The following is a 24816-nucleotide window of genomic DNA, read 5'->3' on the forward strand; positions in this document are numbered from 1 at the left end:
TCACTGTCAGAACTCACCCCTGACACTCATCTCCACCCACTCAACCCTAATTGAAAAAAAATATTCATACTTTTAATGTCAGTATTTCTGCTAAGTACCAATCAGAACCAACCACAGCACAGAAACGGCTCTTACTGAAGTCACTGATGACCTGAAGGTCAACAGTGATGTATTATGATTCTTTCACAGAGACATTTCAATGATCACAATTTAACTTGTTTAACGGGTCAGATTCTTGATTAATTTTCTAGAAACTTTTCAGAAGTGAAAAGAGATAAGATGGAAATATTTGTTGTTACTCCAAAAAGTCAAAGACATAAAATAATTTATCATCCTTTCTCTGAAACACAGTGAACAAGTTATGAATCTTGGCATTATTTTTTCGACAGTGATCTAAGCTTTGATAATCACTTTAATAATTTAATAAAGTTACCACAACTGCTTTTTGTCACTTGAAAAAATATAAAAAGTTAGGCTCTAATGGGGTTCAGTGCTGACATTCTCCATCACTGAACCCACCCTACTGGAGTGGCTGGGTCCAACGGGCCCAGGGCGCTCTCACTTGACCACCCTCCTCAGGACTGGCTCCAGGGCAGGGGCCCTGGTAACCCCATCTTGGGCACAGTAATTCGTTCTCTTGATTTCTTTACTTCTACAGAGGTCCTCTGAATCACTCTTTGTCTGGCCCTTCATACAGGACTAATTTGCTTTGGGGCAAAAACCCCTCAGCAACATAGCCCCTGGGCTCACTGAGACACACAAACCCCTCCACCACCACAAGATGGTGATTCACTGAGTGGATTTAAGTAAAAAAAAAAAATAGCTTCCATGTAGTTAAAAGGAATCTGTCAGTCTGGGTGGTTTTTCCATGTCACATGAACACAAAGTTGGGTATGATATTTAATTTGAGGTTCTGAATAAGCCCTAAGTACGGACATTTTCCAGTCCACTTAAATGCACACAGAACATGCACATAGGATGCACATAGGATGCAAATACAGCAGCCTGGTAACGCGGTACTTTGCAGAGGCAAGAAATTTATTATGCAGTTAAATCAACGGTACAGTCACAGTTAACAGTCATGAGGAAGGAAGGACAAACGGACCCCGGGGAGAGCAGTCTGCCTTAGGAGGTTTGTGGCAGGAGGAAGTGGTGAGCTTCAGATGCAGTCTGCCATTTCTTCAGCTCCACAATCAGCTCCACAATCACCGGTTCCTGTTGGCTGGTTATTGAGTCGTGCACCTCAAGTGACTTCTTCTCTTTATCTGCCGAAATCACGCAGGATTACAGAGACGGAAAAAGAAAAGCTCACTGACTAATGATGCAATTTCATTCTTTGCCTTCTTTCTTAATATCCTCTCCTAGACACAGACCACAGCATCTACAGCTGCTCTGACTCTCAAAGTGGTCTAGTGCTTTTATCCTGTCTTATGTATGTCAAAGCCATTTTGTCATGAAGCAGTCTTCTCGCTAACCTTTTGACGATGCTGCATTGTGCTGTCTCCCTTTTGTTTCCTTGTCCTCCTTCTTGTCGTCTTTGATTTTCCTTCCCAAATCCTAAAGATGTACGAAAAAAATAGCCCGGACATGTCAATTTGTTTTTTGTGTCCTTTCCTACAATGCTACTCTTTTGGATGGATTTTCCTATTTTAACCTTTGTCCCATGTAACTCATCCAGAAAACAGCAATAATATCTCAGCAAAACATAAACTCATATGTGCAAACTTGCCTTTTGATGTGTTTGTGTTGCTTCCACCTCAGAGTCTGTGTGCAGCATGCCAAAGTCACAGAGGACTTTAACCTGCTGGCCTCCTCTGACCAGGCTTTGCAGGGGGATGTGCACGGAGCCAAGGATTCGTCTGATCGGGGCATCTTGGACCAGCTCAGATACAGATTTTTTATTTTTGTCTTTAGACTTGGTGAAATCAGATTTAACTGGAGACTAGAAAGAAGAGACCATTGACATTAAATAACTTTCTGTTTATATACAGTCCCATTGAGGCTTTCCAAGCAGTTATTATGTTTCGGTTGATTACAACCCCATTTCTAAAAAAAATTAAAATAAATAAAATAAAACCAGAATCCATAAACCCAAATTTTATCCACCACAGGACACAGAAAGTGTTTAAAGTGAGTGAGTTAATATTTTTATTGGCAGCAACACATCTTTAAAAAGTTGGCACGGGAGCAACAAAAACCTGAAAAAGTAAGTGACTATTACAACTAGGTTTACTGGCAACTGGTCAGTAACATGATTGGATATAATCTTATAGAGGGAAAGTTACACAGAACTTAAATGGGCAGAGGTTCACCAACCTGCAAAAAACTGCATCTATAAATGATTTCAGAATAATCAAATCAACAGATTCAGATAATCTGGAGGAATCTCCTTACGCAAGAGATCGTTGGATCGTCAGGCAGCACTGCATTAAAAACATGTCACAGAAATCCCTCCATGGATTCAGGAACACCTCCAGAAATATTCATCTGAGATCACAGTTCCCTGTACCATCAAGTGCATGTTAAAGGTCTGTTATGCAAAAAAGAAGGTGCCACATATAAACATGAACCTTTTAGTTGTTTTTTAGATTTACTGCTATTTCCCTGACACTTATCTCCACCCACTCCACCGTAACAGAAAAAATGTGCATACCTTTAATCTCTCAGTATTTATGATAAGCACCAAACAGAAACAGCTCTTGGGATTCCCCAATGGTCACTTTTTGGTCCATTTTGAACTTTTGAACCTTTATATGCTTTCGCCTAGTGTTGCACAAATCACCCCTGACACTCGTCAAAAGCCTGCATCTCTGAAGTAAAGGCACCATCAGCGTTGAAAGGAATATACAGTATGCAATAAAGCATAGCTTCCGACACTGAACCCAGACGTAAAAATCAGAGTATCTGTCCACATCACAAAGTTTCTTCCACGTTCCACAACGGTGCAAGATTTCCCTGAAAATAAGTTCATTATTGTGTCTGCAGTCGGTGAGTTAGGTGATGGCTGTACCTACAGTTCAATGGTATTACATGATACACTCACTTCTTTCTCCCTCCTGCCTTTCTTCTCTTTTCCAGTTTGGTTGGCTTTGGTCAGCGGGACTTCTTCAGAAGCTGCAGGCCATGACAGGACCTAAAACCACAAACTATGAGTTTCGATTCATTTTGCGGCTCACAGTGGCCAACAAATCTTCAGCTCATTGTCTGCTTCAGAAATAAAATTGAATATTTCTGGTGTTCTATGTGCTAAATCTGATAAGGTGCCTTCCTCCCTTATTGCATCTGCGTGTTTGATTTGCTACCAAATGACCCATTTCTCAGGAGGGCTGAGACCCTGAGTACGAGTACACATGCTCGTGACCTGCTCATTGTCTCCTGCTTCTAATATATTTATTTTTAGGTTTAACCAAATAATTTTGGTCAACATGATAAACTGTGACTGTTGTGGAGAGCCTCATCAATAAGCTTACAGAGACAACATTAGTACTGAACAGGCCCAAGGTTATCATCAACTGGAACTCTTTTTAATCAGAGTGCAGCATCAAGTCGATTAAACTCCTGGGATATTGATCAGGTCAGTTTAGTATCAGAGGGGGTTTTTTTTAAACAGTTTCAGATGCTTTGGTGTTAATGAAATTAACAACAGGTGCACTACAGTGAGAACAATAAGACAACCCCCATAACACGAATGGTTTTACAGGTGGAGGTTGCTGGCAGTAGGATCTGTGTCACTGCTGGTGGTAGGAGGTAACACCTGGACCAGGACTGTCTCAATAGCATGGACGAGATTCCAGGAGACAGACACTTACTCTAGTAGAGCGGGACAGGGCCGTAGAAGGTCCTTAAGCCATCAACAGTACCGTTATCTACCCTAGTGCGCACAGAGGAACAAGATAAGCTCTGCCACAGCTACAAAATGACCTCAGACTTCAACAGACTTCATGAGGGTGGCCTGAGGACAATGTCATTTAGTAGGCGCTGTGCTCACTGTCTGGCTCTTAGCTACAGAATACCAGAGCTGGCAGGTCCACCACTTTTCACAAATGAGAGCCGGTTCACCCTGAGCACATGTGACAGACATGAAAGGGTCAGGAGAGGCTGAGGTGAACCTTAAGCTGCCTGTAACATCCTTCAGCATGACCGGTTTGGTGGTGACCCAGTGATTGTCTGGGGAGGTATACCCATGGAGGGGTAGTCCATCTAACCAGGTTGCACCTCAGACTGTCCAAGAGTGATACCCTGGTCCAGATCTGGGATTAGATCCGCAGGACCTCATCCATCGTCACATTACGTGCATACTAGGGGTGCAACGATACACAAAATTCACGGTTCGGTTCGGTTCGATACTTTGGTGTCACGGTTCGATATTTTTTCGATACAAAAAAATGTTCATGCCTTTTTAATTTGTCATTTATTAAAATTATAAATATATATTTTAACTCAAAAGTACAGTTTTTAAATTTAACCCTAACCCTTGTGCGCATTTTTTATTTTGACAGCGAATGCGCACCTGCGGACCACTTATGTGCAGCCCTGGTTATTTAGCTCGTCATATCACAGCAACAGAAATTCTTTTGTCCATGAAACCATAAAGCTGCACTTTCTTTTTGCCTTATAGTCTCATTTGTCATAACTTTTCCGTTTTGCGGTAAGCTTTTCTTTGGCTGTCACTTCTTCACCCTGACCTGTCTTATTTGGCTCAGCAGAACTAAAATATAAATCCTGCTGCTTGTACTCACATAAGCTCAGCGATTCTCTGCGCGATCAGCCTCTCACATGTGTAAGCTGCGGGAGATTTCACTTGTCATGTTTGCATAGTAAGCTAACGATTAATAAGACGATGTCAGAGGAATTGATGCACAAATTATCATCACTCACAGATCAGTGCTGTCGCTCTCTATACACAGTTCGCATGATTGCAAAGTGAAAGCAAAAAAACAAGCGCAAATTCAAACACGACTTCAATATGACACATATTGACAGTGGCTCACCGATGCCAATGACATAATTACCCAGCTACATTTCTGAAAGAATGCAAAAGCATTGACATATATTTTTCCTTCCTACAATAGCCCGACGGGCAGGGAAGAGATAGATTTTGGTAGCCCGACTGGAAAAATCTCTAGCCCCAGGACGTCGGGCTAGCGATATTGCGAGCCCTGTATCTGATTGAGGAATCACTCATCTTTGGAAAAGAGAGTTTATTACAGAGAAATGTCTCTTTCCAAAATAAAAGCTATACTATCCGCTTCTTCTGGGCTATATTCTCAGCAGCATAAGGAGAATCATGTGCTAACAGCTGTCTAAATGACTGGCTAAAGTTAGTAGCATGCTTGTTGTTTTTGTCTTTGCACTAGGATGATGTCGGCGTAAATGTGCAGTCATATTCGTTGTGTTCCCACTAGTGCTTTCAGGTTAACCTCGTTGAAATGACCTTAACGCCACAACACGGCAAATCTCCGTTAACGAGCTACCACCGATCATGCATGGGGCTAGACGGCAAACATGTTAACGAGCTAACTGCGCTAACACACTAGTTCCCACCCATGTAATTAAGCATTGCGTGGCACATCCAACATACTGTTTTACTTTAGTCCATGACGCGCTTACCTTCAGGATCTGAATGAGAGTGGAGGAGGTGCCCTGCGCTCTTCCTTCTGACTATGCTGTCTGTGTTGAGGCTCAGTGGATCTGCGCTCGACAGTGCAGCCTAGGCGGAGTAGTCGAACGCAGATTCACTGAGCGCTCAACACAGACAGCATCGTCAGAAGGAAAGTTGATAAAATAAATTACAAATGTTGTATTGTTCATACATATGCGTACCGAACCGAAAGCACTGTATCGAACGGTTCAATATCGATACGAATATCGTTGCACCCCTAGTGCATACTACCACATGGGGTCATACAGACCATTCTGAGTTGCTGCATTGAAAGTTTGGCAAAACGGACGAGCCTGCAGCATCATTTTTTCCATCCGTCCATTTTCTTCCGCTTATCCGGGGCCGGGTCGCAGGGGCAGCAGCCCAAGCAGAGAAGCCCAGACCTCCCTCTCCCCAGCCACCTCATCCAGCTTATCCGGGGGAACACCAAGGCGTTCCCAGGCCAGCCGAGATATATAATCTACCCAGTGTGTCCTGCCCCAGGGCCTCCTCCCGGTGGGACATCCCTGGAAGACCTCGCCCAGGAGGCCTCGCCCAGGAGGCATCCTTGTCAGATGCCCGAACCACCTCAGCTGGTTCCGTTCAATGTTGAGGAGCAGCGGCTCAACTCTGAGCCCCTCCCAAATGGCCGAACTTCTCACCCTATCTCTAAGGGAGAGGCCAGCCACCCTTCGGAGGAAGCTCATTTCTGCCGCTTGTATCCACGATCTCGTTCTTTCAGTCACTACCCACAGCTCCTGACCATAAGTGAGGGTAGGGGCGTACATCAACCGGTAAATTGAGAGCTTTGCTTTCACACTCAGCTCTCTCTTCACCACAACAGCCCAGTACAGCGTCCGCATCACTGCAGCCGCTGCACCAATCCGTCTGTCGATCTCTCGCTCCCTTCTCCCATCACTTGTGAACAAGACCCCGAGATACTTAAACTCAGGGTCTCGTCCCTGACCCGGAGTGGGCACTCCACCCTTTTCCAGAAAGTGATCATTTTTTCACTTTGATTTTTGTGTGTCTTTGAATTCAAGATGACCCCAATGAAGCACTTTAACTTCTTCAAAGTGCCTTTGAGTCATTTCAGGTTTCAGTGAAGAACTTTCAGTGAATCAGAAAAATTTGGCTGCAGGCCTGAGCAATCACACACCCTATCAAACCTGACTTTCTGTACCTTTTCTTCCTCTAAGCATAAACGCAGTCCCCGATTGAGGAATTTCTTTAAATCTCCCAGAGCGCTCACAGTGTGGGTTTGCGTGTCACCGAAGTCCATGCTCTCTGACCACGACAGCTTGGACGTGCTGTGCCTTAACACTTCTGAGGAGTAAATAAGAAAAACATACAAAAAAGTCCAGCTTTTGAATCGTTATGACTACACACTGCAGTAAAAGAAAACACACAAGTAAACCAGATATAAACTGGCTGCTCATCAGTGCCTTTGACACCTGATGAAGGCGATAAAAGATCAGGTTCGTCATTTGGTTTCAGGTTATGTAGGCATACAGCTCTTCATCGGCTGATCTGACTGTAGTTTCCTTTAAAGCACTTGTGTAAATTCCACAAACTTTATAAGAGAAAAATTCTCTCATTTGAACAGGACACATCACCAAGTTTAAGAAATCAAAGTGTCTGTACAAAAAGCTGTCACAGTGTCTGCTGTGCTTCATCTGCAGTCAGACGTTTACGTCAAAGACACACAGGTCAGATGAGATAAGTGTTATTACCACATGTGTTGCCACAACTGGGTTTCTCTGAGTTCAGAATGCCGCCATCTTGTTTGGACGTCTGTTTTTTGCCGTTCTCGTTTGATCGTTGGCCTTCAGTCACAGATCTTGTGTCAGATTTTGTCTCAGTGTCAAGTTTCTGTAAAAAAAAAGAAAATCAATTTCAATTTGGAGTAATGGGATAATTTTACTTCTGTGGTACTCTGAGTCCTTTTCCCTCCCAGTTGTGTGCTTAAATTTAGGAAATGATGTGCTCGTTTTCCTTTTTGACTGAAGTGTGTGGCTTGTGTATTGTGTTTTTGTGACGTTAAAGACTTGTTGCTGTCTACAACATAGAAAGTGGAGTTACAATCTCTCCAGCGATTAGAGCATTGTCTGTATGAGATGGTTGTGTGTTAGAATCCTAGTAGATCAGCAGTGTGTGAAATAGTTATTCCCCGTTCTGGTGCTCAGTGTCAACGTCAGCGGGTTGTTTTGAGTTGCTGCTGTGTGACTGGCTAATTAGATTTTTGCATTAACATACAGCTATACCTAATAAAGTGGCTACTGAGTCAATCAGTCAATGGCCACAAAGTCATCAGATCTGACAGATGTGTAGTAGAAAAACAAGCAGTTGCCATTTTAGAAGAATAAATACATTTACATATTAAAGAAGTATAAAAAAAGAAAACTATTAATGCTCCCAAACCTTGTCAGTAAATGCAACATTTTTTTAAACATTACTGCACTGTAAATGTGTCCTATGGCACGTGTGTACTCATGTACTTACCCATGCCGCTTACCCTTACCCTAACCATCAAAAACGAATGCCTAACCCTTACCCTAACCATAACCTAATTGTAACCCTGACACTAAAACCACATTTTAAGTCTGAAAAATGCCTTCAAACTTGTGGGGACCAGGATTTTTGGTCCCCACAAAGATGTCTAAACAGGTACACACTCACACACATATGTATATATACTGTATTATAATAACATAAAAATATTACTCATGCCATGTAAAATTAATACTAACAATATTTCTCCTTCACTCTCACTGAACTGTACAAAAAATCTTGTTGCATTTTACTGCATGTAATAGCCGTTACACGATTTTTCTTATTAATTTTTTCTATTTTTAGTTTTCTAATATATAATATCTCAATTTCACATTTGTGCTGCTGTAATAAGTGAATTTCCCCAATGTGGGATTAAATATTATGTCTATGTTTCACCATGACTCGTTCACCTTTTTCTGTAAATGCAAGCAAAACTTTGTTGGCCTGTTAAAGTTAAACAGGGTTTATAACTGTATCTAATGTAATACATTAGATACAGTTGCATTAAAAGATATTTAGAAATTTAAAACAAATCTTAAGATTGCCGGTAAATTGCTAGATAGAGATTTTAGAAGGATTTTGTTGCTGCTTGTTGCTCTTAATTTAGTTACAGCAGTGAAGTAAATACATTAATCACGTGCAACAAAAGAAAGGTGAGGTTAAAAAACCCCCACAAACCTCAATTTGTAGTAAAATTTTAATAAAGAAGAAGAAGAAAGATGTGAAGATGTAGTGTGTAGTAGAGAGATTGCGTAACCAAGGTGGAAACAACAAATGACGAACTTATCAGCGTGTGGGTAGCTTTATCTTTTAACACAGGAAGGAAATATGTTGTTTGACTAAATTGCACTCTTTATTCTGACAATTGTACGTCCAAAGCTTAAATGCTTAAAACCATATTAGAATGAGGCCCAAAACATTTAAAAACATTTAAACTTGTAGCTATGCTAAAAATGTGTGGGAAGGATACGTCACAGAGTGAGCAGGTGTCTGATGCCTCAGGAACTCGTAGGTGATAAAATAGTGGTAGCTGACCACAGGGAAAACGGGAGCTTTGTCATCCACAGTCATCCGAGGATCTGGAATTCCCATCATCCTGCCCACGCTCACTGTGGGTGACGCTATGCCTACTGCCAGGCCTGTGCAAAGTAAAAAGTATTCTGATGTTATGACCTGTAAGCACATGCTCAGTGTGCATTAAAATTATATAGAAATCTGGGGCCCTCGCTCACAGGGCTCATAGGGCAGCTTACACACTCACCACTCATCTTGGCCAAGCCCCTAAAGCGAATCCTCTCCTCTGGGGAAATCCATGAGGTGTCCAGACAGGAAAGCTGCGGGAGGCTGTCCACAGTCAGTCCTGGGTATGAAGATGCAAGCGTGAAAGGATTTCCCTCCAGCAGCAGCGTCCTGAGGCAAGGCAGGGTGCTCAAGCCATTTAGCAGAGCTGGCTGGTCCTGAAACCCACAGTTGCTGAGGTCCAGACACACCAGCTGTGGCCTGAGGACAGACAGAGGTGCTGGCTTTACAGGACAGATGTGTATGAGACAACTTGTGATCCATGCAGCTATTAACTGTGTTTTAACACATCTTCCATCCATCTTCATGGGATGGATAATACTCAGATAGGTTATGATATTTAAACGATGCTCAGTTCGTACTAAGAGGGCCAAAGTGTGCCAATAAAATACCTCACACCACACAGACACACACAGACACACACACACACACACACACACACACACACACACACACACACACACACACACACACACACACACACACACACACACACAAACACTGTTTCACTTTAACAGTCAGCCTGAACTGTTGATATGAGGCAGGATGGATCATGTTTTTCACCATGTTTTCATGTTGAATCTGTGTGAATTGTAGCCCCAGTTTCCTGTTCTTAGCTAACAGGTGTGGGACACACTGCGGCCTTTGGCTGCTGTAGCTTATCTCCCTCTCTCAGCTGACAAGCAGCTTTTCGTTTTTCACCCCAATTGAATGTCAGCAGGTTGTTTTGGGTGTGACATAAAAGTCATAAAGAAAAATATAATAATATATAAACACACACACACACACACACACACACACACACACACACACACACACACACACACACACACACACACACACACACACACACTGGATACTTTCTCTATTTCAACCTGTTCTCTATAACTCATAGAGATGGTTCTGGGAAATCCCTGAAGATCAACAGCTGTCATCCAAACTCACTTAAATCATCCTTCTTCCTCATTCTGATACTCAGTTTCATACATGCCTAAACACACTGTATTGCTACATCGTGAATGGCTAATTAGATATTTGCGCTCATGAGCAGCTGAAATGGTGTGCCTAATAAAGTGGCCAGGGAATGTATATACATAGTGAAACTGAGGAGCACAAAGTAGTTTTTCACAGAAACGCAGGAGCCATTACTCCTCATCCCTGAGTGTAATTTCCACCCAGGGTCGCACTGACACGAATCCGTCCGTGTCTAAAATAGTTACAGTTTCTCTAGACCAGGGGTGTCAAACATAAAAAAAGATCAAAAAATTGATCTTTTTTTTTACACTGGGCTCACAGTAAATATAAATACAGGCTGAGTTTCACCAATTCGACCCACTTAATTAAGTTCAAAATGTATGTGGCCCACACTATAAAAGGAGTTTGACATCCCTGATCTAAACACGTCAGTCATATTCAAAATATGCTTTATTTAGTCATGAATTTCAAAGAAATTTATCTGGGAAATCAAAATCAAGTCAACTGCGAACGGCTATGACACAGCATCCTTGTAGGCTGTTATCACAGTTATCGCTAAAGTGTGTGTGCCAGTCATTTAAGATCCAGATGTAATAATCTCATTCTGCATCCACAATGCAAATCTCCTCCCGCGACATCCCAGATTCACTTAAATCGCCTTTAAAATCTCTTTTAAAATTTTGATTTTCTTTTCTTTCTTTTTTCTTTTTTTAAACCTGTTTTTTCCTCCGTCTATGATGTCATGCCTGTTTTTGTTTCCTTCCTTTTTGCTGTTCTGGTTGTTAATGCTGAGGTTTCAGTTGGGATGCAACCAATGACAGTTTCATTGTATGGCACACAAATGACTGATGAGCACTTGTAAAAACCCTTTTGACTAGTTTAAGCCAGTTACTTAAAGTTTCCCGGTCTTGACTGATGTAGCTGCGTTTCCTTCTAATTTTTTCTTATGTGGTGTTTATCAGTTGTGAGCTGCAATCTTTGGGTGTAGCGTAGGCAGCAAAGGGCGGTGTCAGGTTAACCTGCTGGAAACCCATGATGACAGCCAAGACAAGTCCAACTTTTACTGATAAAGTTCACTGCGTAACAGAAACATTGCGTCTGTCTCTCTCACAGAGTTGAGTTTCAAAAATGAACGCCATTCGAAATGTGGGACACCGTCTCAGTGAATGGACCAAGGGGGCCACAGAAGGCACCTGATCAACGTAACTCCAAAAAAGAAATAAAATCAAAGCTGTATGTTTGGTCCTCTAGTGTTTCAAACTATAAACATCAATGCAACTGTGTCTTTTTGAGACAATCTCAGGCTCTAAAATACCCTCAGTCAGTGGTCACACTTGGAAAGTTACCCTTAAAATCACAAACTGTGTGTGCATGTGTACCAACGGGGATCCAGCCGCCCACCAATGGAGATAAAATTCACTGCAAATCATGACGATGCTGTTCTGACTGATCATTTTTGCATTACGATGGTAAATTTCTGCTGGGATTTTCCTGATATGAGCCGGTCATTCATAGGCCGTGATATCATTCGAATGCTGTGGCCTTCACAGCTATCAGGTTGAAGGGGGTTGATCTTGATCTTGAAAAAACTAAAGGTGCACAGAAGCAGCTCACCCGACACTCTATCAAGACACTTCATGAATTTCCATGGTTCACTCAACGTTCAAATCACATTTTTGTAGATTTGTAAAATACTGTGTAAAAGTCTTCTCTATATTTTTGCTTCCAAGGAGCCAAGCTATTTTTTAATTGGTGTTGAGCATTCGTTTTCCAGGCTTTCTAAAGTGTTTTGTTTGTTTTTCACTCGTTTTCAGTCCACTTCTTGTCATTGTCCATTTTCAAAGTAAAGTTTTTGTTGTGTTTTTTGTTTTTGGGGTTTTTTTTGCTTGTTTTTTTGTTTGACCTATGAATAAAATAAAAACACACCACTTGTTCCCATTTTATTAACTGAATTGGTGAAAATGACATAGACTACACCCAACATATAACATAACATAGTTTGGTAGGCATAAAATAGTATTTTTGCACCAATGAGACGATTTCCAACGAGCTACAAGCCAAAAACATGACATTTATGGGCACTGTGTGCAGTGTGTCCTTAAAAAATCTTGAGGGAACTGGACAAGTGGAGGACAAAAGAAGTCCATCCAAAAGCTGCTCAACAAGGCTCCTCTCTCCCCTGTACGAGCCATTATACGCCTGTTTTCACAAGATGTTTAACACTTCCTGTTCTGAAAAATCCTGACGGGTTTGTAGATGTCTGCAGTTCTGGTTAAGTGATGATTAAGAGCAGAAGCCTCAGAGCTCTAACATGAAGCTGTAATACTTCCTTTTGATTGCAACAGACACAGACATCATCAGACCTGTATTCCCCTCTGGTATTATAATTCTGTAAACTGTGAAAGCTCTGTTTTTTCCTCACAGTTTTGTGGGTGAGATGAAAAGATTTTACTCCCAACAGGGTGTGTTTTAGTCTCTGGTGGCCACTTTAGCAGCAAACCAGCTGATATTGCTTCAGTTTGATCAGTGCAAGTATGACACACAGGTGTGAAAGAGAAGTAAATCCACATAAAAGCAACCTGCAATGAAGTAATGTCACCTGCTGACTGATTAGAAAGTACACAATTGCACTTGAAAGCTTGATTTGACCTGGTTTGGTTTTCTTAAAATGCCAGAAAGCTTCCGGTTTGTGTGTATGTGTGTGTGTCTGTGCATGTGTGGTGTGTATTATGAACTAACCACTGTCTTCCAGTAAGATGAGTGACATCATTGTGGGAACCCAGAGTGTTTGAGCCGAGGCCGAGGTACTGCAGGTGGGGAGGAGGAGCACCGCTGGTGAGGCTGTCTAAAGACGACAGCCGGTTTGCACGTAGCTCCAAAATCTTTGAAAGAAACATGGTCAAAATGTGTCACTCACTCATCTCCATGCAGCATCAGCTACACTATGTTCTCTGAACTTTCAGATAAAAGCCTGCTGGGCGTCATCATCATAGATCTGAAAATGAAAAAGAAACAAACAAAATAAACACCAAGGACTGATTGACTTGAGCTGCTGAGCTATAAGTCTGATTGTGCATTAAAGCCCAAAACTTTAAAGCTTCACAGTCCTTGGCATGTATGCGTTATTGTGTGCACGCTGAACGAAAGAGACAAAGAGAGATAAAAGAGTGAAAGAGAGAGGGAACAAAGAGCGAGAACGCGAAAGCAAAAGAGCAAGTGTGACACTGCACACTGGTTGCAGCACTTGTCATCGTCACCTTCTCGTGTTATCTAGGCTGTGGTTGTCAAGAGCATCAGATTCCTCGGTCTTCGCCTGGTGCAGAACTTGAACATCTCAATAGCCAGGATGTCTACTTTCTGCAAAAACTGAGGAAAGCCTACATCCCACCTCCCATCCTCACCACATTCCTACTGAGGGACTATCAAGACCATCCAGAGCAGCTGCATCGGTATATGATAGTGAAACTGCACAAAATCAGATTGAGAGACTGTGTGGCAGAGAGTGAGAACAGCTGAGAAGCTCTTTCCTCCATCACAGAATCTGAATCTGATTCTCACTGCATCTGCAAAGCCAGCAGTGTGGCTGGATTTGCAGATGACTCTACGCACCCCTCGTTCAGGCCGCCACTGCCAGACTGTGCTGGGCTAAGCTCTCAGTGCATCAACACGTTAAAACCACTTTCCCACAGACGCTTGTGTTCAGAATTTACACACAGTCATCATGGGTTTAGTGCTAATTTGAACTGTTATTTTTCCGTGGTTTAAAGTTTTTACAGCACACATGTCTTTAATGACTTTAAAAAACAAGAATTGAGTGCAGAAGTTTGAATTTATTTTGGATTTCGTCTTCACACAGGGTAAACATGTACACAGAGGCTCAGACTTTTACACACACCCCCACTAATATTTGGTTAAACGCCCCTTAGCAAGTTGCACCTGGATGAGACACTATTGGTAGCCTGGCTGGATATTTGACCACTCTTCTTGGCAGAATTGTTCGAGTTCAAACTGGTTGATTTTGCTGGCACAGACCCAACTTTTAAGGTCATTAAGGGAAGTTTAATGTTAGCCTACTGTGTCCATTCCAAAACCAGTTTGTTTGGGATTATTGTCCTGCTGGGACTTCCAAATGTGTCCAACTTTCAACCATGTAGCTGTTGATTTGAGGTGAAGTTGAAAGATTTAGAGGTAGTCCTCCTCCTCCATTATTCTATCCACTTGCATGTGTTGCAATGTGACAATATAAATGGCAGCAAAACAGAGCATGATGCAACCGCCGCCATGCTTGATAGCTGGTACAGTGTTCTCAGATTTGAAAGCTCACCTTGATTCTTCCAAACTCAATAGCTCAGTCTTTGTCTCATCTAACCATAAAACCTTTCTCCAGAGGGCTTTGCAAACTTCATTCAACTGAGCTTAAAGGTTTCAACTAAGGCAGGGGCTTCTTTCTTGGTCAGCACCCTCTCAGTTCATAGAGATATAAGACTGGCTTCACTGTTGGAGAGTAACACTGTCCAACAGCTCATGGCAGGCTTGAGCCTCGGAGCTTCATGAACATCCCAAGCAATCTCTTCTGATGGTGATCATATGGGTCTTCCTCCACACCTTGGAAAAGTGGTGACACAGTTTGAACTAATGCTGTTGAAACCTGAAGTTGTTGAGAAATGTCTGAGAGAGACTTTCCCAACTTGTGTAATTTTGCATTCTCATTCTTTCACTGAGTTCCATGAATGTTTTTCATTGTTCCAAAGTATTGGTCAATCCAGTGAGTGCTGGCAAACAAATACTTTTATGCTGCAAAGAGGAACTACTGGTTGCGCGTCATGTTCATATTGTATATTTGTATGATTCTGGCCCTGTGTGGATCAGAGAAAATCAAAAAAAATTCAAACTTGTGCATTTAATTTCTTTTTTGTTGTTGTTTTTGTTAAATCATTAGAGGTATGCTGTACAATCATTGTACTCTGGAAAAAATACAGTTAAAAGAAATCATTTAAAGTCCAAAATTACCATGACATTTATGGCAATGATGAGAGTATTTAAACGTCTGATCTCATGGGTAAATCCGAAAGCAAGGGTGTCGTCTTTGATGATGCAGAAAGGGACAGCTATAGTGTTTTTTGGTGAATCATGAATCACATTTAAATGATAACAATGCTGTCTACACTTAATCTGTTAAGAGCTGCAAATTCAAGCTGAAGCAGGACTGGGACTTGCCTTTAAAGTGCGGGGAAGGTGTACTGTGGGTACTTCTGAGATTTTGTTAGCACTCAGCACCAGCTCCTCCAGCTTTGAGAACTTCAACAGGCCATCGTCAATGGCTGTTACCTGAACACGCAGACAGACAGAAGATAAACCTTTACAAATGTGTAAAAGCATCAAACATTAAATAAATCCGTGCTATGATAAATAGTGGGGTGAGGAGTCATCCGAGGCAAACTGGTAGCTTTGAGCTAATCTGTGGCGAAGAAACATTAGACAAACTGACAGCAGTTTAACATTGGGACAAATATAAAATTCACCCCCAATAACCCTTCATATCACAGTCAGTGAAGATACTCATATGGTTCCTTCTCAATCTGGGGTACAAAATGTTTTATTCTGAATGACTGTGGATCATAGACTGATCAATGACTGTTGCCAAAGGCTATCAGTGAACACAGGTGCACTCCTAATGAGAGGCCTACTCACGTCTCTGTCAACAATACGAAGTGAAGTGAAGTAGTTGTAAATGAAGGGGGCGTGAAGGCGTTCAGGTGTGAGCACAGCCAGCTGTCTGAGAGGCAAAGCTTGAGGGCTCCACATTGCATCATGGCGCCATGGAGAATGAGGGCAGCTCAGCAGATCCAGGAGAGCATCCGTGGACTCCATCTCTGCTCGCTCCGCACTCCCTTTGGTGTTTCTCTGCAGATTGAATCCATGTTTTTAATGTCTTAGACTCTAAAGTATTTATAGACAAGTCAGTGTTTTAGATACTTACCCATGTGCCATTTCCACCGGGAAAGTCATTCAGACATAGGCTGCGAATCAGCTTCTCTATCACAGCAGACAGTGTGCTTGAGCTCATGGCTGACTTAGTCACTGTGTAACTTCATCACATTTAGGCGGATTTACACCACGGTCCCACTGTAGCTAGTGTAGTTCGTGCATTCGTGGTCAGTCTTTGGTCTGTCTGTCAGAAGAAAAGGACTTCTGCTCTTTGTTTACAAATGCCTGTAGGGTTGCCTGGCAACACCTGGGGCTCCATGCAGCTACCCTGTGAAACATTAGGAGGGAGTTCGGCATGAATGGCTCTGAAGTCCTCTGTTTTACTAACCATTAAAAATCAAACACATTAACTGAATAAAATGACGGCTGTTCTTCTCTGATGAAGCTTGGTGATTCTTTGTTGTGAGTGATTCTTTGGCCTTACCTGTTGTCTCTGTGGTGAGATGACCTTTGCCTTAGTAGAAAGGATTTGTGTTTGGAAGTGGACAGAAAAGCCGACTGAAGGTCATTCACCTGACGACTTTGCCATACTTCCTAAATCATCACTATTCATCTGTTTTTAATCAATAAATTTTAACTTTTATTCTTTGCCTGTCTTGATTCTTCTTTATTCTTCCTGACTATAGTTTTCCATCATCCCCTGCATGCATGTTGTGGGTTTTTATCTTATTTACACCCAACTACTATTCTGTCTTTCTTTTTTGCTCTCAATAACTGAACTGACTTTCTCCTACAAATTATGGCTCTGCTGCACTAAATGTGGTTGGCTACAACATCTACAGAAGAGAGTGGAGTTGCAAAAGGTGAAGGGATTATGGTTTTTATGGACTAGGGTATTCGCAGTAATGTAATCCAGTGGACAAACTGTATTGAATTAGAACGTATTGGCCTTAATATAGTGTTATTTCCACAAAGGACTTTTACTTTGATAGTTATTTACAGGCCACCCTCATCAAATAATGATTGTATGATAACTTTCTAGCTTTGTTAAATGAATGTAATGCTTTAATAAAGAGGTTATTATAATGGGTATGACTATAACATGACTACTGGACTGAGTGATCATTACCTCACTGGCAAATTAAAGATGTTACTTTTATAGAAAACAAAAGTTATTTGGACTCCTGAAAAAAAAGGAAAAGAACACTTCATAAAAAAACAATAAGTGAATTATTTGGGGTCATTCGCTACTAGGAGTCGATTTAAAGGAAGATAGTCAGATTTTCTCTAAAATGCTGCTAAATACAACTGACACCATACTAAGTTACGAGAAGAAACAAGGTTAGCAGGAAACCACAAAAGGAAGGCTGAATCATTCTCGTCTTTGGTTAAAAGTTTCTAAAACAGCATGTGTGTTTTTCACCAAATCAGGACAGTCTAGAAAGTAATATTTACATATTGCAGAAAAACTGCTGTGATGAATATTTGGGAAATTGAATGACTCTAAACTCTCTTTTAAATCCTAAATTTAAAAAAGTAGTCACATTGAAAAATGTCATCTTCAAATAAATAGTTAATAAAGCGTCTGTTCGTGCAGCTAAAATGTTTTCTCAGATTTTTTTTCCCAATATAAGTTACTGTATTATAACACAGTCGCAGTCTAATGCTTTAACAGTGCAGCTTACTTAGCTTTGAAAAAAATCTGGTCACATGGACACGTGAAAATTTGTCTTACATTTATGTCAAACGTTTTTACCATCAGGATAAACAGACGTAGATGTGACTCTGCAAAGGCTGTGCAAAAGTGTCCCCATCAGCATCAGACAGCAGCATACATACAATGTTTTAAACATTAGCTAAAAAGATGGTTGACTGATAATCAGTTCTAAGTTTTATTCTTTCACTGCCATCTTGCTTTCCTTTCAGTATTTCTTCTTTTTCTTTGTTCAAGTTTTACTTAACCAGGCCCCAAAGCTAGCCAAATGCACACCTCAAGCCACACCTTGTTAATGTAAACAATTAGCAATTAACCCTTGGCAGCTCCCAGACATTTGCAGGAAGGAGATACAGAGGTGAATAATAATGACACAATAATTCCTGACAGGTACAAACATAACTTTATTATTAATTAAATCTGTGTTTTTCCTTGAATGGAAGAGTAAATGTGTGCATTTCAATCGTTTTCATCTCAGATTTACTGATTAACACCAGTCATCTGACAAAGACAAAGGCTTGATGTAGCAGCTCCATGCAGCTGTATATTTAAGCACAAAGGTGCTTTGGGGTAAAGAGCCTGATAGGAATGTCTTTACATTTTCAGGTATTTAGTTTAACACTAAATATCGATTTTAAATTTGCTCTTGTGGAGGCTTTTCTTATAGGATGACAATGAATTTGGGTGACCACACATTTTCACCGTGGGGGACGTGCAGGTGAGCCTACAGAAAGTTAATGTTAAATGGCATGTGTTGCACTGATTATTGATCGATTTACATGATAAGACTTGTGGAAGCATTAAAGATACTGACTCGTATTCATAATACATTTTATTTAGTGATGGATTTTAAAGAAAATAATGAGGAAGTGTAAAATAAAGTCAGTGTTTTTCACAATTACTGTGAACAAAAAGATGAACTGGATTTTAGTTGCAAATATTTACTCAGACTTTTTACACTCCACTGATTTAATAGGTGCATTTTATGTTTTGTTGCCAGTGGGGGATTCTGGCGAAATATATTGCTTTACTTCCTCGTCTTGCTTCCTGTCATTTCTGCAAAATGTGCCCAAACCTGTTGATGCCACCTGTGTTTCGCTCAGAGCACTTACTAAGCGCAGTGGCTTTTTAAAATATATATTTAGCAACCAAAGCAAGGAAGTGCTCACAGAGGGAAAGAGGGAAGAGAGCAGGATGAGTAAACCACAAGGATTTTGGAATTGAGCAGTGCTGTCAGTTACTTTGCTGAACACAAGGTCCAAAAGATGAAGTTCTGATGGGTGAGTTGTTTGAGTTTTTGTAAAAGTTTGAAAATATAAGGATGTTGTTTGTGTGCTTGTCCACTGGAAATGACTGTTCAATGAGGAAATATATGAATGAGTGTGTTTGTTATACGGGTTTGTCTCTTTTACCCCATGCTTGAACAGACATTAGTGGCCTTTATGCGGCTGCAGTGAGGCCTGGGATTGAGTTGGAAACTGAGTTGGATTCACATTCTGGGAAGTGTGAACATCTGGCAAAAATTTATGGCAGCTTATTAATTATTGTTGAGTTAGGTGTGCACAAATGTTTTGTGGAATTCTCCAGTAATCGAGTGACAGAGTTCCCCGTAAACCACAAGGAGAATGGAATTAGTAAACTGAGATCTCAGATAACTGACACAGACTGCAGGTGACATTCAGTGATAACGTTTTCAGATAAAAACCTTTTACACAGACTACAAGGTGATAAGATCCTGTGTTGTGTCTGAGAATGGAAAAACTCTGACTTCTTTTTCTTAGATTAATTTCTATGAAATTTGTGTACCAATAAAGTAGATTTTGAATATGACTCAGTATCTTCAATGCTTGTGTGAGTCTACTGGAACTGGAACCATTGTAGACATGTCTGTGAAACCCTGAGTGGAAATTACTCTCAGGTATGAGGAGTTATGGCTCCCCTTATTTCCACGAACAGTTTTGTTCTCCACTTCAAATATACACCAGCTACGTTATTAGGTGCTACTACTACTAACTACTGAACCACACTTGAATAGTTGTTGAATAATAAATAAGTGAAAAAGTGTATGTGAGTGAAGCTCTTTGCATTTTGCTCAAACTAAGTTTATTCATTAGGTACACCTGCCCAACTGATTAATGCAAATCTAAGCCAATCACATGGCAGCGGCACACTGTATTTAGGAGTAAATGTGTTGTAGTTCAACACAGCCTTTCAAAAGGTCAGACTGAGATGCTGCAAGGCTGCTTTAAGTAAACGTGGTCAAGACGAACCTGAGCATCAGAATGAGGAAGAAAGTTGATCTAAGTCACTTTGAATGTGGGTTGGTTGTTAGTGCCAGACCAGCTGGTTTGAATATTTTGGAAACTGCTAATCTGGGATTTTCCCACACAACCATCTCTATTGTTTACAGAGATTGGTGCGAAAAAGAGCAAATATCCTCGAGCGGAAGTTCTCTGGGTAAAAATACTTTTTTAATGCCAGAGGTTTGAAGGGAATGACCGGACTGCTTCTACTTAGGAAGGCAACAGTAACTCAAATAATAATAAATTTATTTGTATAGCAAATATAAAGAGCATCTCTAAACACACAACATGTGTGACTGTGAAGAAGATGGGTTAAAGCAGCAGAAACCACACCGAGTGACATCCCTGTCAACTAAGAGCAGGCCTCAGTTCACACATCAAAAACCTTTTGGCCTTTTTCAGCTTTATTTAATAGACACAGTGAAGGTCGGACAGGAAAGCGGGGGAGAGACACGCAGCAAAGGGGCATGGGTCGGACTCAAACCCGGGACGGACTCAAACCCGGGTGGGACGCTCTCAGCCGAATGGCATGTGGTTGCCCGCTCAGCGCACTGAGCCAAACCGGTGCCCACGAACGTCAAAAATTTAATTGGAAAAATATTGACTGGTCAGATGAATCTTAAGTTGTTGTGTAAACAACATGAAAATTTGAATCCGTCCTGCCCTGCGTGGTTCAGGGCCTCTTACGCAGTCTATAAGTCGGTAACGTCATGTGGCTGATTACATTTTGCCACAAGTACACAGAAACTGAACATGTGCTGATAACATGAAGGAGATGGATCATCTCGGTGTTTGTGACACTACCTGCAGCGGCGACCCCTTGTGATTGAATCCAAAGGCGGCGGGCCTTGGCCCTCTGGAGCCCCGCAGTTAAAGTTAATCTGGCTTTTTGGACCTTATTTGGAAATATCTGGTCAACAAAAGTGGAAAGCAATGTGATTCAGAAACAGAAAGAACAAAAAGCGATCAGTCTTTCTGGGTTTCCTGTACTGCCACAAGCAGTTAACTATGGGGTCAGTGGGAGACACAGTCAAATCATTACCTGCAGTTCACCACTTTTTGTCTTTAATCAACAGACATCAGATCTTTGAGATGCTTCTGTGGTAGTTTGCTTCATCTACCCACAGTAAGTTCATGTGGTGAACGACCTACAATTGCAAAATAGAAACATTTAGAAAGATTCTCTGGACGATAGTGCCACAAACGTCATCTCCTGAAACAAAAAAAAATCCCACATTTTGGTATATAAGCACATTGTGTGCCAGTTTAGGATCATTAGCAGCAAACAGAAACAGGCAACACCATGGGTCTTATTAAAGGTAAGCTCCTTTTGATTTCTAGTTGAACAGTATAGGAGGATCATTTGTTCCTGCAAAGCGTAGATCAGACACAGATCTTTGTGTAGAGCTGCTGTTTATCTTCACGTTGTGGTGTGTTTTGAAGTGAGGCTTTTTAGAACTGCTCGAAGCGTGGAGTCATTGTCATTTAACGGTCACATTAAACAAATTTGTATGGCTGCCATCTTTCATCTGCATACTATAATGTCAATAACTGCCTCAGAGTTACCCTAAAAAACTTGTTGAGGTATTTGTTACCTCTATGCTGGACTATTCTGTACTTCTTTATTATGATTTTGCTCTAAAAGCTTAAAGAAAAAAGCCTTCAGTCCAATCCACTGCAGTGAGAGTGCTAACAGGGACTAGAAGAAGAGATCCTATTTCTACTCACATACAAAGTACTGATTGATCAGGGCCCTTACAGACCTGTAGTCCTGATGGAGAATGCAGGCTAAACATGGTTCCTAGAGTTTCTTAAAGTAGAATGGGAGGCAGGGGCTTGAGCCTCGGCTGTGGAACCACCTCCCAGTTTGGATTCAGGAGACAGACATCCTCTGTAGTTTTAAGATTAGGCTTCAGCTTTTGTTATTGTTTTTTGGTTGTTGTTTTTTTTTTTGGTTTTGTTTAATAAAGCTTTTACTTAGAGCTGAATCAAGTGACTGAAACCATCTCTCAGTTATGCTGCTGTAGCCTCAGAGTGCTAGGGAATTTCCCATGATGCACTGAGCACTTCTTTTCCACTCAGCTCTTTTCACTAGTGCATATCATCAACTTTTGTCTTCCCCTCTCATAGTTTGCATTTTGTCTGTGTGTCTCCACGCTCTCCTCCTCTCCCCTCTCCAATCTTGGTTTCGATGCAGGTTTCTTCCTGTTAAAAGGGAGTTCTTTCTCCCTGCTGTTGCGACATGCTTAATCTTCTTTCTCTAAGATTGTAGGGTTTTTACTTTGTAGTGAAGTAACCAGTGTTTTGAAATGGCACTATATACATAAAAATATACACTGAAGTAAATGATCCTTCTACTACTTTACCGCCTTTTATGGTGTAAGTCTGCTTTGAGGTATGAGGGTGTGCTTACCATCTGAAATAACTGTTTAAGTGTCAGTCTCTCAAGTCTAGCTTTCTTTTTTAGTATGATCAGGTGATCTGCCAGCAGTGTTGATTTCAGCTTTTTTTGACATCAGCTTTTTTTTTGCATAACTGCTTGCAGAGCTCCCTCATCTGTCGCTCATCGTGATGATATGTATTCCCATTATGGCTTCCAACCCAGTGCCAAAGAACCCTATACAAGAGCTTAAAGAGGAAATGAAGAAGAACTTGGAAGCATCTCTCTGCGAACTACAAAGGGCAACAAATAATTATGTAAGTACAATAAAATAAAATGTGCCGGTAAATATAAATCTAAAGATTTGCATTCAACTGTCAAAGCCACTTTATGTGTCACGATAAACACGATCTGTTGTAAAGGAACCCTTTGAAACTCAGATTTTTATCATGGAAGTATAGCTAACATCCTCAGAGCGCTGTGCTGCATCATTGCCTTTGCGCTAACTGCTCTCACTTCTTTTGCAGTGCAAATACGCAGGTCTGCCACTCAACTCAACCGACACAGGGAAACTTAAGGGACAAACTTGGGGAATGGGAAACGAAACCGAGATCAGGAATTCCATCTGTGCCATTGTGGGCTGCCTCGAAAGCCTGCCAGCATTCGTCAAGGATGTAATTGGGGACCGAAATTTGGGGGCTGAAAAAGTCACCAAGAACACAAATGTGTTCCTTAAACGGTTCAACTTGACTGTTGCGCAGACAGATTTCGCTGGTGCCCCCCGGCAACATTGCAGCATAGATTTAAAGGCTTTAGACACTTACAATAAGAAAACCACTATCTTCGGTATTTTAAAAAACAGCATGATATGGGTGAAAAATTTCACACAGATGGAGCCGTCCTGTTAATGTTTTCACTAACCTGTTAGACAAAATGTAAGAGTTTTTAAAAATATTTATTTTCCTACCTATTTATTTATTTATTTTTGTATTTATTAATTAATTATTATTTTTTGCTTGTATTTATTTTATTTATATCGAATGATGTGTAATGTTTTATGGCTGGTCCATTCTGACTGGATAACGTAACCTACCACATGTGCAGTTTAAAAACGTTACCTGGCATAATAAAATGTTCAGCTCAGACCATGAAGCCCTTTGACCTTTCCTTGTTTCTCTGCTTGCCACACAAACGACATAATGTTTTGTTTTTTTACATTTTACCTTAGCCATCAAAATGTTGTAGCCATCGCAGCACTAACCTAAAAGCAAACCTACGGCCAAACCTTCACACGGTGAAGTTCAGAGGACGCTCTTGCCAAAGGCGGACCACACAAACAGAGTTGTCTCGATGACTTCGCAGAACATCCTGCTGACTAACACTTAGTGTAAGCACAGATACTAACCCGCCTAACCATCACTTAACCATAAACACGACTGCATCTTCATGTTATGAGAACTAACTTTTTGTCCCACATAAAGAAGAAAAGAGTTAATAACAGGACTGTAAACATCTTTAGCAGCGTCTACTAATCGGAATGTCAGTGGTTCGATCGCTGACATCCACAACTCTGAAAGACATTGAACCCCAACGTAATCCATCAGATGCTCCCAACCATCACATATGTGAATGTAGAAAAAATGACTTGTGTTGGTGTGAGTGAGACTCTTGTAGTAAGAAAGCACTATGAGTCTTTAAAAAGAGCAATTTAGTATCTCTATGCCTATTCAGCCAATCACATGTAGTGTATTTAGGTGACGATGATAATAATGAAGTATTGAATATCAGAAGGGAAAAGAAACATAATTTGAGTGACTCTGGTTGTTGGTGCCAGATTTCACAAACTGCTGATCAGACATATCCATCTCTGGGGTTTATACAGGATGGCCCAACATAGAGAAAACATCCTGTCAGGATCAGTTCTCTGGGTGAAAATCGCTTGTTGATGTCAGAGATCAGAGGAAAATAGACTGCATTGAGCTCATAGGTAGGCAACTCAAATAACAATGTGTTACCAGCAAGG

General features: G+C 41.1%; 1 protein-coding gene and 1 long non-coding RNA gene across 3 annotated transcripts; one reads left to right on the forward strand and one right to left on the reverse strand.

Annotated features, from left to right (window-relative positions):
• Positions 1-1020: 1020 nt before the first annotated feature.
• On the reverse strand, positions 1021-16669 carry LOC113033716 (leucine-rich repeat-containing protein 43). Its single transcript, XM_026187772.2, has 12 exons — positions 16449-16669; positions 16160-16372; positions 15686-15796; positions 13208-13350; positions 9456-9694; positions 9170-9333; positions 7375-7513; positions 6825-6967; positions 3044-3133; positions 1730-1942; positions 1476-1557; positions 1021-1265 (listed from the first exon to the last, which is right to left on the reverse strand). Exons 1-12 carry the CDS (start codon positions 16533-16535, stop codon positions 1126-1128), a joined length of 1764 nt encoding a protein of 587 aa, XP_026043557.2. The 5' UTR covers positions 16536-16669; the 3' UTR covers positions 1021-1125.
• A 2542-nt stretch (positions 16670-19211) lies between these two features.
• LOC145432412 (uncharacterized) lies at positions 19212-23945 on the forward strand. Of its 2 annotated transcripts, none has more exons than XR_013912698.1 (3): positions 19212-19390; positions 22959-23110; positions 23321-23945. It is a non-coding gene; the product is annotated as an uncharacterized LOC145432412 (long non-coding RNA). The 2 variants fall into 2 exon arrangements; XR_013912699.1 differs by lacking the exon at positions 19212-19390 and adding an exon at positions 21120-21732.
• The last annotated feature ends 871 nt before the right edge of the window (positions 23946-24816 follow it).

This window comes from Astatotilapia calliptera, chromosome 12, assembly GCF_964374335.1.
Source record: "Astatotilapia calliptera chromosome 12, fAstCal68.1, whole genome shotgun sequence".
Classification (NCBI taxonomy): domain Eukaryota; kingdom Metazoa; phylum Chordata; class Actinopteri; order Cichliformes; family Cichlidae; genus Astatotilapia; species Astatotilapia calliptera.